The sequence below is a fragment of the Phyllostomus discolor genome, chromosome 8 (genome assembly GCF_004126475.2).
Source record: "Phyllostomus discolor isolate MPI-MPIP mPhyDis1 chromosome 8, mPhyDis1.pri.v3, whole genome shotgun sequence".
Lineage (NCBI taxonomy): Eukaryota > Metazoa > Chordata > Mammalia > Chiroptera > Phyllostomidae > Phyllostomus > Phyllostomus discolor.
This window is the reverse complement of record NC_040910.2, coordinates 19940968-19964150: the sequence shown is the minus strand read 5'-3', so window position 1 is coordinate 19964150 and position 23183 is coordinate 19940968. Positions and strand designations below refer to the sequence as shown.

The window sequence follows — 23183 nt, the reverse complement described above, 5'->3', positions numbered from 1 at the left end:
ACACTTTTTTGGAAATGCTTTTTACATACAAAGTCATAAGCAGATCTCTGCTGTTAAAAACACACCCAAGTGAAAGTGTTTTGTTTGAAGCAGGAAGGGGACCCTGAGTCACACTAACATGATCTCTTCTTGCCTCTCCTCAACAGGCATCAACTTAGTTCATTTAATTAATGAAATGCATTGCTAATAATGACCAACATATTGTATATACTGACCACTAAATTCAAAGTACTTCCAACGACCCAGTGAAGTAGGGACTCTTACGATCACCTTTACACGTATGACAAAATGCAGGCAGAGAGAAGCTAAGTCACTTGCCCATAGGATGTAGGTGGCCAGGGGGAAAGCAGGAATTTGAACCAAGGCAATTTGGTGCCAGAATCTAAACTCTGAACAACTACATTATACAATATTTTCTAGTTTCTCGGCAAAACAGAGTTCAAATACCAATGATCTCACCTATTTTGCAGATGAGGAAACCAACAACAAGAAGTTAATTGACCTTCCTTAGGTCACAGAAGGAGCTAATGACATCTAAATTCCATAAACATCATTTAATCCTATCTTATTAGACTTCTCAGTAGCAGTCATCAAACTTGACCACTATGCTTCACCCGCCTCCCTTCCTCTGAAACCTCATCCTCCCTCGGGGCTTATGACACTGCACTCGGCTGGGTCTCCTGTCTGCTCTGTTTTCCCTACTGAGTCAGTACAGTTTGGAGTTAATCCAGGCTCCACTGTAAGCACTCTTCTCTCCCCCGGATATCATATCCACGTGCCTGCCTGAAGCACAACACAGCCACGTTTACATTTTTTCCCACAGATGTCTCTCCTCTGAGCCCCAAGTCTGTACACCATCTGCCTTCTTCACATTTCCTCTTAGATGTCACATGGGTTTAGTTCTAAAACTCAGCATGTCCCCAACCCAGCCCATGATTGTCCCCCAAGCTGTAACTTCTTCCCATCTCCATGAAAAGCACCTCTATCTCACACAGATGGAGCGGGCTAAACCGAAGAGAGAGGGCAGGAGGCAGACTCAGGGCAGGCCAGAGTGTTGCCTCTCACCTGTCAGAACAAGGAAATGGGACCCGGACAGCAGACCAACTGGGCACTGAACTCCGGGAACAGGGGCAGCTCCGCCGAGTTAGACCGAGTGGCTCTCAGCACTGTCCATAAAGAGCCCCAGACAATGGCAACTGCTGCCAATCAAATGATGCTCTCAGCACTGGAGCCCAGGGACCTACGGACAATGAGCTGGTGTTCGTGTTTTAGCCACACCTATTAAGTGGGGGTAGGGGGAAAGACCACTCTCCATTTAGCCATTCCGGAATATGAATTACAGAGTACGTAAGCCCAAGTATAAAAAGACTAAAGTAAAAAGTATTGGTGCTCTACATACCACCACTAAAACAAACAAAAACCTGATATCCACACATACACACATAACCACAAAACAATTCACAACAAAGAAAGCAAAGCAAACAAACAAAACCCCATAACTACCAATAATAAACCTCTCCCTCCATCCATCACCACCAACTGTGATTATTCTGTTGCAGTTGAGACCTTCCAAAGTAAATCAACTCAAAGCATGCTCGATCAGTTAACAAATCTATGTTAAATTGGATGGCAGATGTAATTAGCATTGATTTCAAGCCTTTGGAAATACAAATTTCCTGTTCTATAAGAGAAAGCAAAGTATTCTAATTATATATATTAAATAATAATAGCAAATGTATTTAACAAAATGCTATAAAACATAGTTACCATATTCTTTTTTAAGAAAAATATATAACCTTACTAGGGAAATGCTTATATTAGGCCACAGACAAACTAATTACTAACAAGATCTTTATGCTTAACTGCTTATGTGGGAAATTGAACAAGGCAATAAATGTGGATTCTGATAAATGAGTGACTCGGCAGAAAAAACCATTTAAGAAAAATAAATAAGGAAGTATATTTTTATATATAGCAAATTGCTATATACATCATTTATAGTTATTACATGTGTAGTTTTTCTTCATCTGAAATATAATAATGTTCCAATGTGTCATCAGTGTCTTCCGAAGTGTCTTTGGAAGGGAAGCTCTCGCCTTCTAATGCCACATATATGCGGGTATTTTTACCTGACTGCTATATGGGAAGGAACGATAGATTTTTAACTGACCCTCACCAAAGACCCTTTGTGAGGGAACTATGATTGGCAAAAATTGTTCCACAAAAAACAGGGGGCAATTTTTTTTTAAATTTTAAATCTTCAAATGTTTAATGCTCCACCTCCTGTGGAAATGAATAAACAGCTACTAGATTTTTTTTTTGCCCCATTTGTAATTACTTGAAAGAAAGTAAACTATTGGCAATTCACGGTTACGTTCCTCGCTGTCTATCAGAAGCATGGAAGACTCACGTCTCCCGTCGGCGACTGGAGCGCTGGGGAGAACCCTGGGTAGGAGGTCAGTCTGCGCGACTCCCTTCCCCGCGCACAAAGGAGGCTTACCTCTCGCAGAAAGTGTGCAGACAGGGGAGAACCTTGGGGTTTTTGTACCGTTCCAGGCATATACTGCAAATCAGAAACTGCTTGTCAATCTGGCGCACCACAGGACTTGGGATGTTGGTGGCTTCACTGGCCATCCTAGACCACTGACATGGGGGGCCGGCTGTCTTTGACCCTGCACACTGCTGCTGTCAGACAGAAAAACCAAAACGGAAACATATTTAATAGTCTGTAAGTGCAAATCAATCATTGGCTCATTCACTATGGGCGTGGGGTTAGGAATGCAGGTAGAATTCCATGCTAGCGACCTCAGAAGGACCGTAGCCCACCCTCCTGCTCTGGAGGAAGTACGATGAGCTGCCTATTTTGCAAATCCACAAAAGGATCACAGGTTCATCATGCAAACAAAGCAGATTAGAAGAAGAGGCGCTGTACAAAGAGGTGTGCTTGCTGACTTCCAACACAGCAGCAGCTGAGGGGGTTACATACTTACATAGCTGTGCCTGTTCATGCCTTCGGCCATGGCTATATTTGAATATATCTTTACTGTCTTATTAAAATAGTTTTACAGCCCTGGCTGGCGTAGCTCAGTGGATTGAGCACGGGCTGCGAACCAAAGTGTCGCAGGTTTGATTCCCAGCCAGGGCACATGCCTGGGTTGCAGGCCATGACCCCCAGCAACCGCACATTGATGTTTCTCTCTATCTCTCTTTTTCCCTCCCTTCCCTCTCTAAAAATAAATAAACAAAATCTTTTTAAAAGATAGTCTTATAGCCTATATTAAATAGTCTTGTAAAGATAGAATATGTTTTTCCAACTATTACACAGTCCTTGAAAGGGACCAAAATATGCCACTTTGACATAAGAATAAGTATTTTGACCTGAAGGCAACTGAGAAGCAGCAGGCGTGGGAGGCTTCGTGCCTCTCCCACCTGCCTAGTGTTTCCCCATCCATAAAGGTTCCCCACTCCCCCATGCTAGGAAGAGGGGAAGACTCAGAGACAGCACAGAGAGGAATCTGCATAGCAAACCTCACTCAACATCCTCACCTACACCACACGTTTCCTGGTCACTTTCCCACAACTCACTGCTCCTAAGAGTGCAAACGGCCTGCCCCCACCTCCCCTGCCCCCATCTAGTCCCTTCTCCACAATGTCTTACCCTCCGTTAGAACAGCATATACGCTCCCAGGTAAAACCACCTCGTTGGATTTTCACTTCTTTTCTGTGGAGCCCCCCATGCATGTAGATTAAAAGTACTAAGTCAATAAAATTCAATAAAGTGTCACACATTTTATTTGAGGAAAATAAAAGAGCCATAAATTTGTACATCTTTCTTCTCCTGATAATCTGTCTTTTGTCAGGTTCATTCGCAGTCCCCAGGCACAGAACAGAAGAGTGTAGAGAAAAAGTCCCCCCCACCCACTATGGACTGTTTGCTATGTAGGATAGGAATAATTAGAACTTTTAATTAAAAACTTTGTATGTGGTTCAGAGTGTTTTCCTCCACACTGAAGGCCTGTAGATTTCATGCTAAAATGTATTTGTCATGGATCAGGGACGAAGGCTCGAGTTAGTCCTTACTACTTTAAGCAATGTCGGTTGGTATTTGGAGGGAACTCACTCAGGGCAGGTTTCGGTTAGTGAGGGATTAGTCAGAAGTGGAGACTTAGCAGAAGGCAACGACAGAGAAGCAGGCAGAGGGCCTGGGAGAGAACAGGGGAAGAGGCAGTCACCACATGAAACACGGCCCCATTTACCACCTCAGAGGACGGCTGGCTTCTATCCCAACCCAAGGCTGAGCTAAATTCACTTCCTAATTTTCTAAATATTTGGTTAAGGTATCCACAGCTTTTAATTCCCAATAGAAATGCTTGTTGCCAAAAAAGAAGAAGAGAAGAAGGAGGAGGAGGAGGAATTCATCTTCAGGACCTGGGCAGGCAGGGTATTCTTCTCACTCTGTAAGATTTTTTAAAAGTAAGGCTCCGTTCGGAAATGTGCCAGAATGCAAACTGGGGTGTGTATGCCTGTAAAACCCACAGTCTTTTCACTCCTTAAGCCGCCACGCCTCCCTTGACTTGTGTTTTAAGAAGGCTGTACTAGGGAAGGTTGGTTCATGGATGGCATGCTAACGTGGCCTGGGACCTGCGTTTGAAGCCGGAAAATAAACTATACTTCCGGAATCAACAATTCTGTATTTTCTAAAGGAAACACTCTTTTCCAAAGAGAAATGATACTTCTTTCTCCCCGCCCAATCATCAAAGTTTTAAAAAGTTGTCAACTTGTATTAAGAAAATTCTATTTACACAGATTTGGGTGGCGTTACAAACAGGACACACCCATTTTGCAATGCTGTACCTTCTCGATAAGTTCATTAAAGAGCATGATTAATATACAGATAGAGCCTTGTGAAAGCGCCTGCTACGCAGGAGTGTCACATTCAAACGACTCACTGCGCTAGTTAAACAGTGTAGGTGTGACACACCTAATTAGCCTGCATTATCTGCTAGACTTTCATTGAATGTCTCCCTGAAGAACGAGTGGAGAATGAAATTAATTGAATTCAATGGAGCTCATCTCTCAGGAGCTCAAAGTGTTGGCACATCATCTCCTTTCTTCAGCCACTTCCCTGTGACATCAGACTAGGGAAGGAATGGATTCGCCTGTCTGTAAGATCAGGAAACCAAAGCTTAGGGGTTAAATGGCTTGCCCAAGGCCATCCAGCAAAATCAGGGACTCAGAAAGCTCAGATTTCAAGTTTCCTGCCTTATCTGGTAAGTCGTGACACCTAAACACGTGTTACACCTGACCATGTGTGTGGGAGAGAGACATAAAAATGACAGAGTGCTCACACTTCAGCAACACTGAAATTGCAATGATGCAGAAGATCAGCAAGGCTCTGGAGCAAGGGTGCATCCTGTATTTTAAAAATATATATCTCGAACTTTTCAGTTAAAATTACATGTTCACCATTTTATTTTGAATACCTTTTGAAAATTTTCATATTGCCATTTGAAATAATCAGTCATGCTGAGTATTAAAGAAAGCAGAGAGAAAAAGATCATATTGGATTTTACTTTTTTTTAACCTTAGACCTTTGGATTTTGGGCAAAAGAAAAAGACATTTGTTTTGATGATATAATGTTGACTAAATGAAATTTCCTGAGCCAGCGTTTTTATTCTCTAAAGCCAAAATAGAAACATTTTATTCTACTTTCATGATCATTATTGTAGGGGTGAGAATCTTTGTGCGCGTTCACACTAATTTAAAATCACAGCGGCGCTATGGATCTGGCACAAGTGACCTGTTGAAGGCATCTGGGTTTTTAGGGCTCCCAGGATCAGCACAAAACGTTTCCAAAACCCCCAAACAGAGTCTCTGCCAGGAATGATCACCGCCTGAATATGACAGATACCCACAAGAGGAAGGCAGTTTGACTGCTCCTAAAGGCGTAATGTACTCAGAAAACTGGAAGCCAGAATGTACCAGTCCGCACCGTGGGAAGCCTCCCATCAGTCTGAATACGCCTGGAGGAAAACACACAGAACATATGACAGCCGTTAATCAAAGTGTTTGGGCATGACCGCAGTTTCAGATCGCCTTGATTAGGAAAGCAGTACATTCTTATCTAGATTCTCAGCTGACATCTTTCCCCATCTTGGCTTCGGAAGTGTCCAAGGTCCTTCTTTACTCACATTCGCAGCAGAAACAAGTGAACGATCAGGAAGGAGATGAGGAGACAGAACGGTTCTGCGGGAGATCAGCAAAACCAATTTCTGAAGACACGCACATGAAAACACACCTGGGGTGGGCTTTGCCTCTGCAGGACCCCAGATGCTTTGGATACAGAGACAAGCCCCAGACACACTGATGAAAGGAAATGGCAGAGAAGGGGAGGCAGGAAGAGCCATTTTGAAACTGCAGAAGTAGCCACCACTGATGTGATGCTGACTTCCACAGGCTGCGAGAGCTCCCGTGCGGGGACACTGTCCGAGGCTCCTCGTCCGGGGCAAACCGAGAGCACCTCCGCTTGCAGAGGGCCGCACTCCCTCTGTCCAGCGCTGCTCAGGACCTTTCTCTAACTGGCCATCATTTAAAATTGAAACTTGCCCCCAACCCCCAGGACTTGCTTACTCCCATCCTTGCTGTTTTCCTCCATACTTCACTTTCTAACACAACGATGTGATGTATTTATTTTGTATATTACTTCCTCCCACATCCCACGAGGATGTAGAAGTCTCAAGGGATTCTTGTCTGATTACTCACTGCAGTAGCCCCAGCTCCTAGAACTGTGCCTGGTACATCACAGACACATACTATTTTGAATGAACCGAACAAATAAAGTCTAACATGAGAATGAACTCAGTCCCCGCAGCAGAAAAGAGGGGCACTTGCTGAACGACATGATAAAGAGCAAGGTCATTACCGGTCATGGGAAAGTTTTTGCTTGACGTCAGACAGTGCCTGTCTCCCCATGTGATAGTCTAATGCTTAGCAACACAGGCTATCATCCAGTAGGTAAAGAGTTAGCAAAATACGTTAACACACTCACAGATGCAGGGAAGGAAACTGAGAACTGCAGACGACAAATACGCGTGGCAAGTAAAAGTCTAAGAAGGTTGCCACATAAATTCCTTGTAACAGGGGGCTTGCCGCCTAAATGCAGCTCCTTGCGGGTAAAAACAATGCAGCAATCACACCACTGAGTCCTTGGGCAGAGAAAACTCCTGTCCCGAAACTTCTCTCCTCTCGTCATCCCTGGTATTTTTCTTGGCTTATGTTCTCAGATCCACAGCTTGGTGAGAATTACAACCAAATGGAAAAGTAGAACTTGATAGGAGGAGATGAAATGAAAGAAAAATGCCTGCACCCACAATTCTGTGGTTGAGACCATATTTCCCACCCCAAATTATGCCATTTAGATGCGAAAACCATCCAAACCCCTACTGCCGACACCACAGCGAGGAAGAGCAGTCAGGGAGGATGGACGAGAACAGCTACCCTGAATAGGCCTCTTCATGGGAACGGGAGAGAGTTGGTGAAAACTTGTCTGGCTGGTCTATGAAACATGGTTGGGAAACCGGTCGGGAAACCGGTCAAGATTCCTTTGGAGAATACAACTTTAGCACGTGATTGCGGGTAGGAGGCAGCAAGCATATTGGATTCTACATCACCCTCCAGGCGCTAGATTCCATGCCTGTTGCTTAACGTTATGGCATTCCTGGGTTGCTCCTGCTCTTGGTTGCCACTCAGCTGAATGTATTAATATGGCTGCATTTTGTACTGCTCTCGGGCAGATGACGGCGGTGCAGATATGCTAAAATCAGCTTCTCAAGGAGTTAAAAATCTTCTGGTGCAGTTCTAGAAAGGAACTCTTGAACCATTAGGACTGTCTATGTAGCTCACAATATGCCACCTTTTACCTGCCAGGACAGGTGGTACCTCGAGCTCAAGCCACAGGTTGAAACATGACTAAAGAAACCAGGTACTTTTAATTTTTAAAGTGTGTGAGTGTTCGTCCACAGTGGAACTGGCATTGGAGCTGAGAACTCAACTAGAATAAAAGAGGACACTCTTCAGTGGAATTAAAACAGGGTGACCTATTTCCAGTTAAATCAAGCGGCTCTCCCAAATGGGCCGTTTTGTAAGTTAGAAGGCCAGATGCAGTATCTTTCCTGACAGTATGTATGCAGCCACGTATGTGTGAGTGTGTGTTTTGGTGGGGGGACATTCGCGGGGGAGGGTATGTATTGTACTCCAACTTCTGTTTCCAGACGAGGACATGCTCAAGCTTTCCAAAGGTTCTTACTTGCAGGGTCAGGTGCATGGCAGCTTCCCTAAACTGCTGGGTTTTGCTTACATGGAAGTTGATTTAAAAAAAAATTTAAAGATTTTTAAAAATTTTCTTTTTAGAGAGGGAGAAAGAGAAGGAGATAATCATCAATGTGTGGTTGCCTCTCGTGCACCCCCTACTGGGGACCTGGCCTGCAACCTGGGCACGTGCCCTGACTGGGAGTCAATCCAGCAACCCTTCAGTTCACAGGCTGGCACTCAGTCCACTGAGCCACCCCAGCCAGGGCAGAAGCTGATTTAAAAGCCAAGTCCCCAACTTGTCTTTATGCCTGTGTCCTCTACCTCCTTCCTTAGTATGGATAACTGTTTGCCATTGCTTTCTTCATAAAAGCCCTCACCCTCTGCAGTCAGTTGTTCAGATTTGCTCTGGGGATTCTAATTTCCAGAAGGAGTCTGCACGATGGAGTGTTAAGTGGTCAGGCTAATTGACGTTCAGTTCACCCTGCAGTACCCTGGGACCATCCGGATGAGTGGGGTCTCCTCTCCCCACATCCATCACCTCGCTTTCCAAGTCTCCTCCCTTGCTTTCCTCGGGGACTCCACAAAGAGGCTGAATATTCTGGGAGCACAAAAATGGCAGAGCACAGCCAGGCCCCTAAGCTCTGGGGGTTGGGCGCGGTTCACAAGTAGGGTGAGGAGAAATTTATTCTACATCGGAACTTCAAAAGACAGGCCTGCTCACAGTAAACCTCTTTCGCCCCTGGTTAGTAGGAAGCTTATTATTTAATGCTGATGTTGATTAGAATGTTTACTTAAATAAGTGCATTTTCAAGAAGAAGAATAAGCAGCACTCAGGAAGGCTGCGGAGCCTAGAGAGGCAGAGAAGGTAAGGCAGGAGTGGGCAGAAAGGCTGGCGTGCAGAAAGCAGTCGTGAATACTTCCTTCAGTGAGGCGATTTGAATACATTATGCTGGGCTCATTTATTCCTCCGTATCTGGTCTCATCTAAACCTCCAAAATGTAGGAGGGTTTGTTAAATTCAGACAACCCACATCATAATACCCAGAGAACCCTAACGGCCAATCCTATTACAGAACAAATTCTGCTCTGATATTAAAACCCTTACATAAGTCATGAAGGGGCACAGATGGCATTCTTAAGCAATTACAGTTGTGTGCAAACTATAATGGTGCCACAATTAGAGGTAATTCGGTCACATTTTTTAAAGAAAAAACTATAATAGTAAATAATTTGGCAGCAATTTTTTTAAAGTTTGAAAGGACCTTTCTTCTATATATTTCAATAATATATAGCAATACCAATGTTGGGTTAAAGTCTTAGTCGTATGAAAGAGGTAATGGAAAAAGACACAAGGGAGACTTAAAAATTGAGATTAGTTAAATTTTTTGAAAATTGCTATTTATTTAGGGGTTTTCCCTACTTGATAGAAGAAAGTTGTAAGTTTGAAGAAATGAACATCTAAAGATATCCAAATGAAGGACATTTTCATTTCTTTTTGACACAAAGAATAAATATTTTTACTCTATTTCACATGCAAGAAAACCCACTTAAGCTTTTGTTGTATTAGAAAGGTCACCTCAGGATTATAATAATAACTACAGTGAAATGTATATGGGTTTTATTCTCTGTTTTAAAAATGTGTGCATTGTACACGCTGCGTTCGTATTTCTAGGAGCAGTACATTCTATCAAAGAGCCTTTTTACATTAGGCCCCGTGTCAGCCTTTCCAACGAAAATCACTTGTGTCTTTCTAGGAGAATATCGGAAAGGAATATTTAGAGGTTTGGGAAAGGCCACAGCGGACCTCTCGGCAGCAGAAAGCTGCTTTCTCAGACCACCGCACACGGGAAACTTCGCTTTGTCTGCCTGCTCGGGAGGGCGTGCGTGATTTAACACCACGGTGGGTTGGGGCTGGCGCTGCTAAGGCATCTGCTGGGAAAGAAAGGCTCCAGGAAATAGGTTCGCACCAGGCAGAATGCAATCCTAATACGTAAGAAATCAGTTTAAGGATCTGGGCAAACAAATGGCTCTCCTTACATATTCTAATTTCTTTCAAATAATAATAATAATAATAATAATAATAATAATGAACCTCTAACAATTGACAAGCACGAGGAATAAAACTGTCACAATAGGATCAAAGCCAAAGAAGAACCGATAATTTTTTAAAATGCCTCATTCTAAATCTAGATCCGTCCCTGAAAGCTTAAAACCCATCTTTTTCTAAGACAGAAACATCATCTTATCTTTTGGTTCAGAAGTCCACCTAGTTAGTAGTTGAAAATGAATAGCTTTCTGACTTGCTCTCCTATCCACCCCCTCCCCCAAACCAGGAATAATGACAGGGTGGGGCACACTTGCAGAAAAATTTCTCCGATACAAAGATAATGCCCACTCCTTCAGGAAGCAAACCTAAGGTCCAACCCAAAGATTTTTTTTCTCCAGTAATGCTACCATTGAACTCCACCCAGATTTGAGTCTACTGCAAAGGCAGTGGGGAAAATGTCAGGAAAAAAAAACTCAAATCATCTCCCGCATCTTTGCTGGCCATCAATGGGGCTTGGAATTCAGAAGGTCGAGTCATGCATTATGAATGAATGGGTTTCCAATGGTAACTGGGAACCGTGGAGCTCAACCCCAGGGTTCTCTAACAGAAGACCGGGTGGGGGAAGGGTCCATCGCACATTCCCCTCCATCCTGGGGTATCCAGCAAGGAATCCTGCAAATGCAATATTGCATCCCCATCTTCGTACCCAGCATATGCTGGAGAAAAAAAAATCTTCTATTTAAAATAAGGCGAGATACACGTTAAAATAAAAGCTAGTTTTTTTTTTAAAAAAAGCTAGTCAGATCACATTAGGAACTTGACAAGAAAATCTTGCACGACTTTCTCCCTATTTTTGTGAATTCAGCGCCTTTGTTTAAGCAAAGAGCAAGTCTCCCTCTGTCTTATAGTTACAGATCATGCAGTATTACCGAGAGAGGAAAGGTGGGGTGGGGAGCAGAACAGAGAGCAGGAGAGATCAGTTATCCACCTGGCATAATACTAAGCAATCGGAACGTTTAGGACCTACTTATTTCTGCAGACAAACTAATCAACAAGGCAAGGCGTTAAACCCTCCCCAGCTGCAGCCCCGCGGGAATCCAAAAGAACAATGCACATTTCTGCTAACATCTCAAGTTTGGAAGCACCATGCAAAGAGACCGGTTAAAATCCCCTACCATGCGGTGCAGCCATCATCAGAAGCCCAGCATATCTTCTGCTCTGTGGAGGGATGCGCCAGATCATGAACAGAACAGAGGAAGAGAAAAATGGAGGAAATGAGAGGAGAGGAAGCTCGGCCAAGTCCGCAGGAATGTTTCTGGGTCCTTAACAAGTGGAAGACCCCTCTCGGCATCCAAACCAATCAATCTTTATCTTACAGGACATCTTTTTCTCACTCAGGGTCTGTTGAAAAGACTGCAGCAAACCAAGCAAGGGATTATGGGATAGGGATGCAGCAGCGAGCTGCAATGAGATTCGTGGGTGGCTTGCTCGCCCCCTCTGAGTCAGCAGTCAGCTGTTTCCAGGCTCTCCGCTGGGCCGCTGAGGTCCATCGCCACAATGTGACTGTACGACCCACCCAGGGAGAGCCGACCAGTGCACAGGTCTCCCGGCGCGGCGCAGCCTGGACCGCACCGTGAGCGCTACAAATAGGAAAGAGGGCGCGCTGATGAGCAAAAGGGAGATGCAGAGAGAATGGCTTCTTCAAAGAAAATTAGACCTACAGTAACTCAATAGGAAAAGTTCAAATTTAAAGGGTGTGAGAGCACACACTTTCTTTAGCAAAAAAAAAAAAAAAAATCTTTCCTTAAGCCTTTCAAGTAGTTTGAAACACAAATGCAAATTTAAAAAATGCAAAACAGCTCAGTTCAACAAGCCGCCACTATCTTTTCCCCTCTTGATATTTGCCCAGGAAATAAAATACAATTCCTCAAATAGTGCAAATGACATCTCTCTGCTTTTAGTGGTTCTGATCATTCAGAGAAAAGGATCATGCAGTATTTATTTGTTTCAGGGGATGAACAGACCTCACTGCTTTTTCTGATGACGCAAAAGTTTTTAGTTAAAGGTTCAGAAACTTGACAAACTTTACATATACACATAACTTGATTTCCTACCAAGTCACTAAACTTACTTCTTAAGGGTCTGCTAACTTAAAAATGATCGGCATGTAGCCATGTACAAACTATTAAATGCTCACATTACAAATAATACTTTCGAGTTAAAAAATCATACACTTCAGGATGGAATTCACAATCATCCCATTTTCTTCAGCAATGAAGGCAGTTCTAGAACCATACTGCATTCTATTCCTTGGTTAATTACTAGTTGAAGAGTGGACACGAAACACTTTTGTTTAAATAAAATTGTCAATTTGCATACTTGATCACATCAATATTCAGCACATTCTTTTCCTGCAGTCAGGCTTTGCGCTGAGCCCTGGAGGGCAGCAGGGCAGTGGTTTCCTTTGTTAGTGGGAGGGGAGGGGGGTGGGCGAGAATCCAGGGACATTGACAGGCCCAGGAAAATGTGCAGACATGCCGGTTTTAGCATGCTATTCCAGGTGGTCCACAGTTCTCAAAAGCCCAGGTTGCCTGGGCCAGGTAGCTCAGTTGGTTAGAGTATCACCCCGATACACCAAGGTTATGGGGCTCAATCCACAGTCAGGGCACTTACAAAAATCAACCGACAAATACATAAATAGGTGGAACAACAAATTGATGTTTCTCTCTCTCTCTCCCCTCCCCTCCAACCCCACATTCAAACCAATAAATAAATAAATAAATAATTTGCCCTGGCTGGTGTGGCTCAGTGGATTGAGTGCTGGACTACAAACCAAAGGGTCACCAATTCGATTCCCAGTCAGGGCACATGTCTGGGTTGCAGGCCAGGTCCCCAGCTAGGGGAGTATGAGAGGCAACCACACATTGATGTTTCTCTCCCTTTCTTTCTCCCTCCCTTCCCCTCTCTCTAAAAATAAATAAATCATTAAAAAAAAAAAGATTTAAGCCCAGGTTAACGCTGTTTTAGACGTTTTGTTTTTTCCAGCAGCTTTATTGTGACATAACTCATACAGTATACGTTCCCCCCATTTCAAGTGTACAATTCAATGGCTTTTAGTATGTATCACAGATGTAGGCAACCATCACCACGGTCAATTTTAAGACATTTTCATTGCCTCAAAAGACAACCCTGTACCTGGTAGCTATCACTCCCTACTGTGTCACCGCCCCCCGCCCCCATGGTCCTGAGCAACCACTAACCTGCTTTCTGTCTCTGTTCTGGCTGGTCACACGCATGGAATCACAGAACATGGGGTCTCAGGTGTCTGGCTTTTCTCACTGAGCATAATGTTTCCAAGGTTCGTCCATGTTGTAACACGTACCAGTATTTCATTCCTTTCTACAGCTGAAAAATCTACCCTATTGTATGGAATAGCAGCACATTTTGTGTATCCATCTGTCAGTAGGTGGACATTTGAGCTGTTCCCGCCCTTTTTGGCGATGAAGAATGCACCTCTGTGAACACTCACATACAGGCGTTTGCGCGGACACGCGTTCTGTCTTAGTTTACAATCTAATGAGAACAGCACCTGAGGCTACGGGCCGGCTACCCGCCCCCTTCGTTTCACAACATCTCCTTCCCAAGACAGACCATCATGAAGGTGCCTGACTTGCTGTGAAGGGAGTCCCCTCTTCTTCTCATTTGTGCTGCTGAGCCCATCTGGTAGCTGAATTGGTCAAATGCTGACCCCTCCCCCCAAGCACATCCTCTTTCCTTCCTCTTGCTTTCTCATCCCCACTCTTCCCAAACTCGGGGCCACACAACTGGAGTGAGTCTCTGTGCTCACAAGATGGTGGAGAAGTGGCAGAGATCCTTGGTCTTGTTGCTGGGTGTGTAGTCAGAGAAGGCTCACCCACTGATTCAATCACTCATTCCGACGAATACCCGTGAAATGTCTAGCGTGCGCCAGGCACTGAGTAGGCATTGAGGATACGGAGAAAAACATAATTTCTTAGCCCTCAGGAAGGTCCAGTCTAGCCTGGGAAATGGATGAGTAAGCAGGAAATTGCAACTCAGTGTGGTAAGTGCTTTGGTTGCCGGAGGAAGTGGAGACTCTGGAGCCCACCAGGGGGTCATCCCAGGGTGAGGAGGAGTGGGGTGAGGAGGAGTGGGGTGCATCTCAGGCACGGAGCACAGAACAGGCAAAGGCTTGGAGACGAGAGATGGCTCCCAGCAACTGAGAGTGGTCACTGCAGTGTGCTGTGGCCCGGGGTGCGACAGAACAAATGGGGACCGTACGTGCTTCTGATCTTTTCCTGGAGTTGGACTAGCTCTTCCTGGGAAACAGCATTACACAGGATACTTGGGTCCCAAACACCCTCATCACGATGGCTTACCTGCTTACTGTCTGAGTAAGTGGGCTTCGAGGGCTCAGCCAGGAACCTAACGCACACAGCATTCTTTACTACAGGCAAGTACAGCCTTATTTGTAGCAGGTCTCGGCAAATGAATCAACTGTTTATAATTTGGGCCTAAGTTACCACAGGATGTATTAGAGGCCACAGCATCTTCCCCCTTGACACTCCTTGGCAACAGGTGGTGGCGGCAGTGGCTGCTGGTATGTAAGAGTGCAGTTTCTTTCTGAGTTGGAGTGTGCTCGTTTCGAGACCTCAAGCAGCCAGATCGTGGGGCCACACGAGCAGAGAAGAGCCCAAGATCCTTAGGACTGAGCCCACTACACACCTCACTGACTTCTTGGGGCTGTCTTGCCCACCCACTCTTTCCCCACAGTTGAACAGACATTGGAGAGTTAGCTGTCACTGGCAAGTTTGGCTCTGATGCACACAGGCATTAGGAGGTGGACGGACAGTGCGCATGCCCAAGAACAGGGCATGTGCTAACTAAACTGGGGTTGGCAGCATCCTGGGAAACAGAGATCTTAAAGTTATTGGCCATCTGTTACGTGCCGAAGCCCTTTACACACAGCCTGTCTCTCCCCGATGGAAGAAGCTGCTCCTAGAAAGTGAACCCCGGAAGACAGCACTCCAGACCGTTCATCACCCGACCTGTGCCTCCCCCGTCTTTTTTCCACTTTCTGTCCCGTCCTCCCCAGCCGCACTCTAGCTCCTAAATATACCACTATGTATCTATATCTGTATCTGTATCTGTATCTATATATTTTGTAGTGGCTCTCACCCACGAAATGGCTCCAAAGCCCCAGATGGAGTGGTGGGCATGCTTTTGGAAATATGAAGGGGCATTCTGAGGTGTCCTATTGATTGTGTTTCTGGGGTGGGAAGTACTGCTGATATTTAGTGCCTAGAGGCAGGGATGCCAAACACCCTCCAGTGCATGGAAAAGTCACACACACGTACGTTTGTCCTCTCAAACTGCCAATAGCATCCCCTTTGAGAAACACCAATCTCTAGGCTCACAGGCCACGTGTTCTGCCTGGAATGCTCTCATTCTTGACTGACTCTTTCCCCTGGTTAAGTCCTCCCAATCCTTCAGAATGTAGCAAAGACATCACCCACTTTAGGGAAGATCCTCTGACAATCCCTCCAATACCAGACCCTCCCACCTCAGTCTGGATTGAGTGCCACTCTGGTGTACTCCATAGCATTCTTTGCTGGAAATTACTGAGAGCCCCATCTTCTACCTGCAAGTCCCCAGGCCCTAGTGCAGTGGCTGACACACAGATGCAGCATGGCAAAAATCCTTCTGCAAATGAATGAGTGACATAACATGATGTAAAGGTAAACATTCATGTCAGAATTGGAAAATAGTCGGATCAGAGATCACTAGGGAGATGCAATTCTTCATATCAGATTGGTGGTTTATAATTTAGAAAGCACTTTCATAATCCAAAGCAAAGCAAACCCAGAAACAGATAGAGCGGGCACAATTATTATTTTAGTGGAAATTGGGGTTCGGAAAGGTTACAGGACCAGCCCACTGTGGAGTAGCCATTACGCAGCAGAGGTGAATTAGAGTTCAGGTCTTTGGCTGGCACGGGTCCTCTTTCAGGGCCACAATGCCCTGCGAGGACGGGCTAAAGCTGCACAGTTATCAGGCAGCTCTGCAGTGGAACAAAGCCAGCTGATTAGAGAGGTGGTGTGTTCCAGCGGCAGACAAACACTATCAGCTAGAAGGAGGCAACCTGAAATCAGGAGCCCAGAAACTCTGCCTAATGCAGTCATTATTGAGTTTTTCTTATCTTTGCTTTCAGAAACCTTTATGAAAATTATTGCCAGATGGTCCTCTGAAAGAGGATAATATGGAACAATTATTCCAGCCTTCGTTCAGGGCATGAGCAACTGGAGAAGAGACATTATTATGATGGATTTCACAGCTCTCCAGGTGCAGCCCCTCAAAACCAGGCTCCTCCCAGCCACTCCAGACTTTTGCAGGCAGTTGGGGTGATGGTTTGGCTTGGGCCCCAGGAGGCTGTTCCTTGCTACTGTCGGTGGTCCTTGGAGGTCCCCCACATTGGGGGGTTGAGGAGGTCCTACACCAAAGAGGACTATGAAAATAATGGTGATGAAACAGAATCTTCCCTGTCATGTTTTCCTCAGGAAAAGAGAAGGTCCAAGCCAGCCTTAACCTAATGGGGTGATGTGGACAGAAATGGATTAACAGAAAACCAGCTGACCCAGTTGCAAGCCAAAAACTCACACCCAAGCTGGCCTGTGCCTAGGAGTACCATTTAATATTCTACATTTCACAAACGATCATGTGCCAGATGATATACTGGGCACTGACAATACGAAAATAAGGAACAAACGGAACCTCTCGAAATCACTCACGGGGCCAGAGTTCCCTGCCTACCAGTCACAGCCATGCTGGTCGGGTCTCAGGTGTCAGGATAGCCCTTCCCAGACAGGCACCGTGTTTGCAGTAGAAGTGACCCAGATCAAGCACCCCTGACCCCCTGCTCAGTATCTTAGCAACCCCTCTAGGTGGCCTGTGTATTTCCATGGGGCGCTGCCCAAAAAACTGATGACAAAATCCAGGAGGGGTCTGCTCAGCGCAGAGTAGAGCGAGACACTCACTTTCCTGGATGTAGGCCCTACACTTTCACTAATGACTTCTGAGTTCACTTTACCTTTCTTGGCACTTTTGCCATGCTGAGTCATACTGACAGGTAACTAACACTCACGTCTAACAACTCTACCAAAAATGGAATTCACAGTGAGCCTGGTATAATTTATTCCTATGAAACCCAGAATGCTTTCTTTCCTAGGTGTTTGTGAACCATCCCATTCATATTCCTCTATAAAATTATGCTTGATAGTGTTCCTTAGCTTACAATTTAAGCTTTGTAAATGAAAAGTGTGTTTCCCTATCTCCAGTCTTTAAGAAACTTTACCTGTTCCCTGAGATCTAAAAATAAGGGTCTGTGATTTGGCAATCACGCTCTTTCAAAAACCTGGAATGTCACTTGTTGAAGCCAGGAGGCTTAACATTTATTTACAATGAATGGTTTTCCTATTTTTACCTCCTGTATTTGTTTCCTAGGGCTGCTGTGACAAAGTACCATACTGTGGCGTGGCTTAAAACTGCAGAAATGTATTCTCTTACACCTCTGGAGGCTAGCAGTACAAAACTCGAGGTGGCAAGCTCCCTCCTAAGACGCCAGGAGAGACCATTCCTTGTCTCTTCTAGTCTCTGGCCAGCCCAGGCATTACTTGACTCGTAGGTGCATCTACCTCCATAGCACATGGCTCTCTTCTCCCTGTGTGTCTCTGCCTGGCACTCCTCTCCCTGTGTCCCTGTTTTTTCTTCTTGTAAGCACACCTGTCATGTTGGATTAGGGCCCACCCTCATAGAGTATGACCTCACCTGAACTGGACTATATCTACAAAGATCCTATCTCCAAATAAGATCACATTCATAGGTGCTGGGATTTGGGACTTTGACATCATTTGGAGAAACACAATTCAACCCCCAACACCTACTTGTGGGAAAAAGGTCAACGTGAGGCCGGGGCTGATGTAGGCCCACATGAAAGTGACCTGGTTTTCCCAGAGCACTGTGCCCTTGAAAACAGTAGGTAAGATAAATGGGGAGTGTTATGTCTGCTTCACTTACAGTGTGCATTAGTGGAGCCGTGAGGTGACTGGCTACGTGTTTGCGTGTCAAGGTGACCTCCACACTCCCTGGCTCTCATCCCTGGTACATACCCCAAGCAGGGGAGGGGCAAAGGAAGCTTCTCAGCCTCCTGAAGAGAGGAAAGTACTGTTATCTCCTGCTTTGTCTCCTTCGCCAATACTTACTAACCATATTATCAGATTGAAGCCTGCCCGTGTCTGATTGGCAGCTCAAACCCTGTGCTGCTGGCCAACCCTAGTGTGACTTCCTTCTCATTAGCCTTCAGCAGCCCTTTCTCGGTGGGAAGATGTCCTTCGCAGAGAAGACTGACGCAAAAAAAAAAAAAATTGCAAGGCTCTGCCATCTGCTAATACAGCATGCTACCCCCTTTTTATTCTTTATCTGGCTCTGACGAAAATAAAGAGCAAAAGCAAGTCAACAAAATGCTCATTTGTTTTTGCCATGGTTTGGTCTAATTCAAAGCTGACTATTTGTCCTGAGTATGCTTGGAAGGTAGCCTCCCAGTCCTCACTCCAGACTCCCTACCCTAGTACACTAGTGTCCACACTGAGGAAAACACCGGTCTCGAGTTTTTCTCCGCAGCTCTGTGATTACATTTCTCACTTTGGCAATCGCATGCGAGGCGGTGCCAGGTGACTGCTTGCTTCGGCGGTTTACCTTGTTTAATTCAACAGGGCGGCGGGTCTGACTACCAGGTTGGGAGTTGGTGAGGGATTCTATGAGCAAATTTCCCCGCGGTGTCTGACCAGGTGCACGCGGAAACCAGATCTGAGCAGGTGGGGCCGAGCCCTGACTGACCGCCACTAGGAGCCAGGAGCTGGCTGATACAGGTGTGTCGCTGACGATGCCCTGCTGGACGCTGCCCTCCTCTCCCCTACGTTCCTTCCTCTCTGTCCCCGTGAGCTGGGTTATTTTTAAACCAACATGCAGTTCAGGGAGAACCTTATAAACGTGTGTAACTGTTGACCAAGTAATCCCACTTCTAGGACTTGACTCGAACATCGCAGATACCGGCCAATCTCGAACAACCCTGCTCCCCAGTCCAGCCTGAGTCAGAGAGCAATCCCCAGCTCCACGCGCTGGGCGGTGGTTTCTATGGCAACAAGCTCCTCCCCCAGGGAGCCAAGGTCGTCTCCGGCTAAAGAAATGCTGGCGCCTCCAGGACAAGAGATGTCCGAGGCTCGGTTTATACAGTATTATGAAACCCTTCCCCCTGCCCCGCACCCCCCATCCCATGTTTCCTTTCCTAACCTGATTTCCCACCACGAAACGCGACCGCTCTGTAAAATATCTGATTCAAATGGTGGCGATGGGAGTGGCGACGGGAGTGCCGAGGGAGGGAGGGAGGGGAGAGTCCCGGCCTGGCCGCCCGCCAGTGCGGGTGCTCAGGTCGTGGCGGGTTCCCTGCTCCTGGCACCGCACGGCTCTCCTGCCTTCGGCCTCGGAGCGTCCCTGACCACGGTGGTGCTCCGGGGCCAAGGTGGGACTGCCTCTCGCTGCCGCGCCTGAGTCGAGGAAGACCTGAGCTCAGGGCTTTAAGCCGCAGGGTGGTGCTCACGTAGGAGTCCGGACACCTCGGTGGAGAGCTGGGGAGAGGGGAAGCAGAGTTCGCTTCCCCAAAATAGGCCTTGTTGGGGGTATTGGTTATTTTAAGTTGGTTATTTTTAAGAAACAAGAGACTGAGGAAAAACCTTTGACCTTCCCCCTAACTGCCGAGAAGAATTTAGATAGAAGACCGGCTCCAGGGAAGGAGCTATAACATCCTAGAAAACCAGAGTTCAATCTTCCGTGTGTGGTAAACAGGGAGGAACCTAGCAAGGCCCTTTCGTTCAAAGTCCTCTCTGTCCGATTGTTAGAGATGACCGAGAAAACATTTATGTATCAAACCTTTGATTTCCATTTCCAGGTGAACTGCCTTCCTCCGCTTTGAGGTCCCAAACAGAAACAGCCCCCGCCCCCTTCTCCTGAGCTCACCAGGCATATACAGACCTTAAGTGCCTGGCTGTGCTTGTCCCATCATCTTACGGAACACCCATAGGTACATACACATCATAAATGTGGTTATTTCCTCCTGTTAATCTGTCTCCTGTCAATTTGATTATTACGCCATCTAGAAGAACTTAGAAAGGTAGAAAATAATATTTTTTTCTCCCCCCACAATACCCTCGGTGTCTGAGCACAGCTGAACTTGACCTCACCTGCAGGAGGCTGCCCCCCCCCACCCCCGCCCCCGCCCCACATAATCAGGAGGGAGGACTTTCCTAAGCAGCACAGGTGGCACCGCGCCACACTGGGCATGCCTACCCAACATTACAGCCCTGTCGGGACGGCAGCGTGGAGCTGTGACCAAGGCACAGGCCCTGGAGACACATCTGTATCCGCTCTGTGCTCAGGCTGTTCACTGCCTCTGTAGGTGCATTTGTAAAATGTCACTCGGGAGGCTGCGCTGAGGGCTAAACCGTGCGGTGTGTCGGGGCCACAGCACCAGGCTGAGCGCACAGCAAGTCTCGAGTTCCGACCATCAGAAGTGGTGCGAGTGGTGGAGAGTGCGGGCGGATTTGAATCCTGGCTCAGCCGCTGATGACTCCGAGTAAGTATTGCAACCTCTCTGTGCCTCAGTTTCATCTTTCGTAAAAGGGGGATAAAACCTACTTTTCACAGATGATCGTGAGCAGTGAATGACTTGGTCCGTGAAGGGAGACCGCCTCAGGGACGGACAGAGCACGCAGTCACTAATGTATTGGCGCAGCAGCATTCTGGTAGCACTGCCAACGCAAGATTTATGAGTTCCTTTAGGAACACCTAACGATTCACTTTTGTGTTCCTAGAGCCTGGCTCATGCAGGGGTTCAATAAACATTTATTTTTTTGGATGAATGGACTAATAAAACACTACTCCCCATTAATTCTTTTCTTATGCCCAATAAAATCAATAAAAGAGAGTGGGCAGAATCATGAGAAATCAGGAGAGATATATCTATATACTTTTTATCATACTCGCCTGGACACAGCTTCCCTTCACCACGGCACCCACTTAGGCCCACGTCTCCCAGCTGGCTTTGACACAGCAGAGCAAGAGGCTGGAGTGTTACTTTGTTGCCCTTGGTGTTTCCTCACACCAACTCCCACTCCAGGAAGGAAGAGGGTCTCTGCTCAAGCCCATCTGCTCCTTGCTCTTGTGAGTGTGGACCAAAAAGGGGGTTCTACGGAAAGTGACCTCCCAGGGTGATCTGATCATAAACCCCTAACTGGGTAGGTTAGGGTGGGTAGCCACTCCCCAGGCCTATAACTTCTTTAGTGAAAAGTCTTAAGTCAGCCCTGTCCATTGTTCGAGTGCATCTCAGTTAACACACCTTTGAAATGCCAGAGAAATGTCCCTGGAAGGGGATATTAACCCTCAAGAGAGCACATGATGTGAACTGTCCTGTATCCCTTCCAACCTTGCTCTCTCCAGTCTTTCTCACGGCCGTCTTTAACTACACGTGCATAAAAGGAGCTAGAAAACTTATTCTTGGGTGCATTTGAGACCTTGCTCCCTGGCATATGTTGTCAGTTTGGCTCAAATGGACTCTTGTAAAAATTCTGTACACGTTTGGACATTTCTTACAGTGACATAAGAGGCCTGCACTTCATGCTGGTCAACAACCAGTGGAAACGAGTCTCATTAGCCAGCATCTCCCCTTTAGACTCAGCAGGCTTCTTGGAAAGGTAGGAAGAGAAACGGCTTCTTTTGGCGCCTTTCCAGCGTTGAAACTTCCCCTGTGATGGAACTCGTCTCTCGTCGTGAGAACAGGAGGGCTCCCTTTCACGCCCTCCCTGGATGGATATGCTCCAAAGTACATACCGACTGCCCCAGCTCTCCCCATAGAGGGCTGGCAACGTGTCCAGGCTGGGAGCCAGGGAAGCCACAGTGCCACCAGAGGTTAGGGGAACAGGGGCGGGGGAACAGGAGCAGCTAGGCCGCAGCAGAGGGAGGGCGCACACGGGTCGGGTCAGGCCCGCCAGGCCCAGCGTGCCCTGCCCACGCTGGCACATCCTGGTATGGGGCAAGCCACCTCGGTGCCAAGTGCAGCCACCCATGGCCTGGGAACAGTGCTGCGGGTACCCAGCTCTTCCCCGACAACACATTTCTTCGTCACATCTTCCTCCCCTCCTCTCTTGCCTATCCCCACCCCCCACCTCGTTCCTTCCATCAGCAAGCTCCTCCTGTGTGCAGGGCCCCGCCCTGGGGCCCACCTTGGTTGCTGTCCTTAAGGAACGCATGCACTCTCATGACAGAGACAAACACAAAACCTCAAACAATGAACTAAAGTAACAAAAATGAAAAAACATTCTATCTTAAACAAACAATCTCCATCTGAGGCCTCTGACTCTCCCACTGACCAGGACGGTGTTCGGAAGCTGACAACGATCCAGACCCCGGAATCAGACACTGTGTGGAAAATCCCAGCTCTGACGCTGAGCAGCGGCATGATTTGGGGGAAATCACGCCACCTCTCGGACCCTCTTCTTCCCCATCTGTAAAACGGCAATGAAAGAGTGCACTTCACAGGGCTGCTGCGGAGAGCAACTAAGACAGTGCCTCACAGGTGCTCAGCACCGTGCCTGGCACACACTGAAACTCGAAAGATGTCCACTGTCGTCGTGGGCTCGGGGTCGGCAGCTTTCTCTGCAAAGGGCCCAAGAGTAAATATTCTAGATGTTTGGCCACACTG

General features: G+C 46.6%; 1 protein-coding gene across 5 annotated transcripts in view; it reads right to left on the bottom strand.

The window, feature by feature from the left end:
* TRIM2 (tripartite motif containing 2) overlaps positions 1-23183 on the bottom strand; it is a 79030-nt gene that overhangs the window by 41716 nt on the left and 14131 nt on the right. The window contains exons 1-2 of one of the 5 annotated variants that reach the window (XM_028522050.2): positions 11533-11969; positions 2501-2685 (exon numbers count right to left, since the gene is read on the bottom strand). The exons of 1 other annotated variant lie outside the window; for it this stretch is intronic. In XM_028522050.2, the coding sequence (XP_028377851.1) occupies positions 2501-2685; positions 11533-11535 (188 nt within the window). In that variant the 5' untranslated portion in view covers positions 11536-11969. Of the gene's footprint in view, positions 1-2500; positions 2686-11532; positions 11970-23183 lie in introns of those variants that run through there. 3 more of the 5 variants (XM_036031915.1, XM_036031917.1, XM_036031916.1) reach the window with 3 other exon arrangements.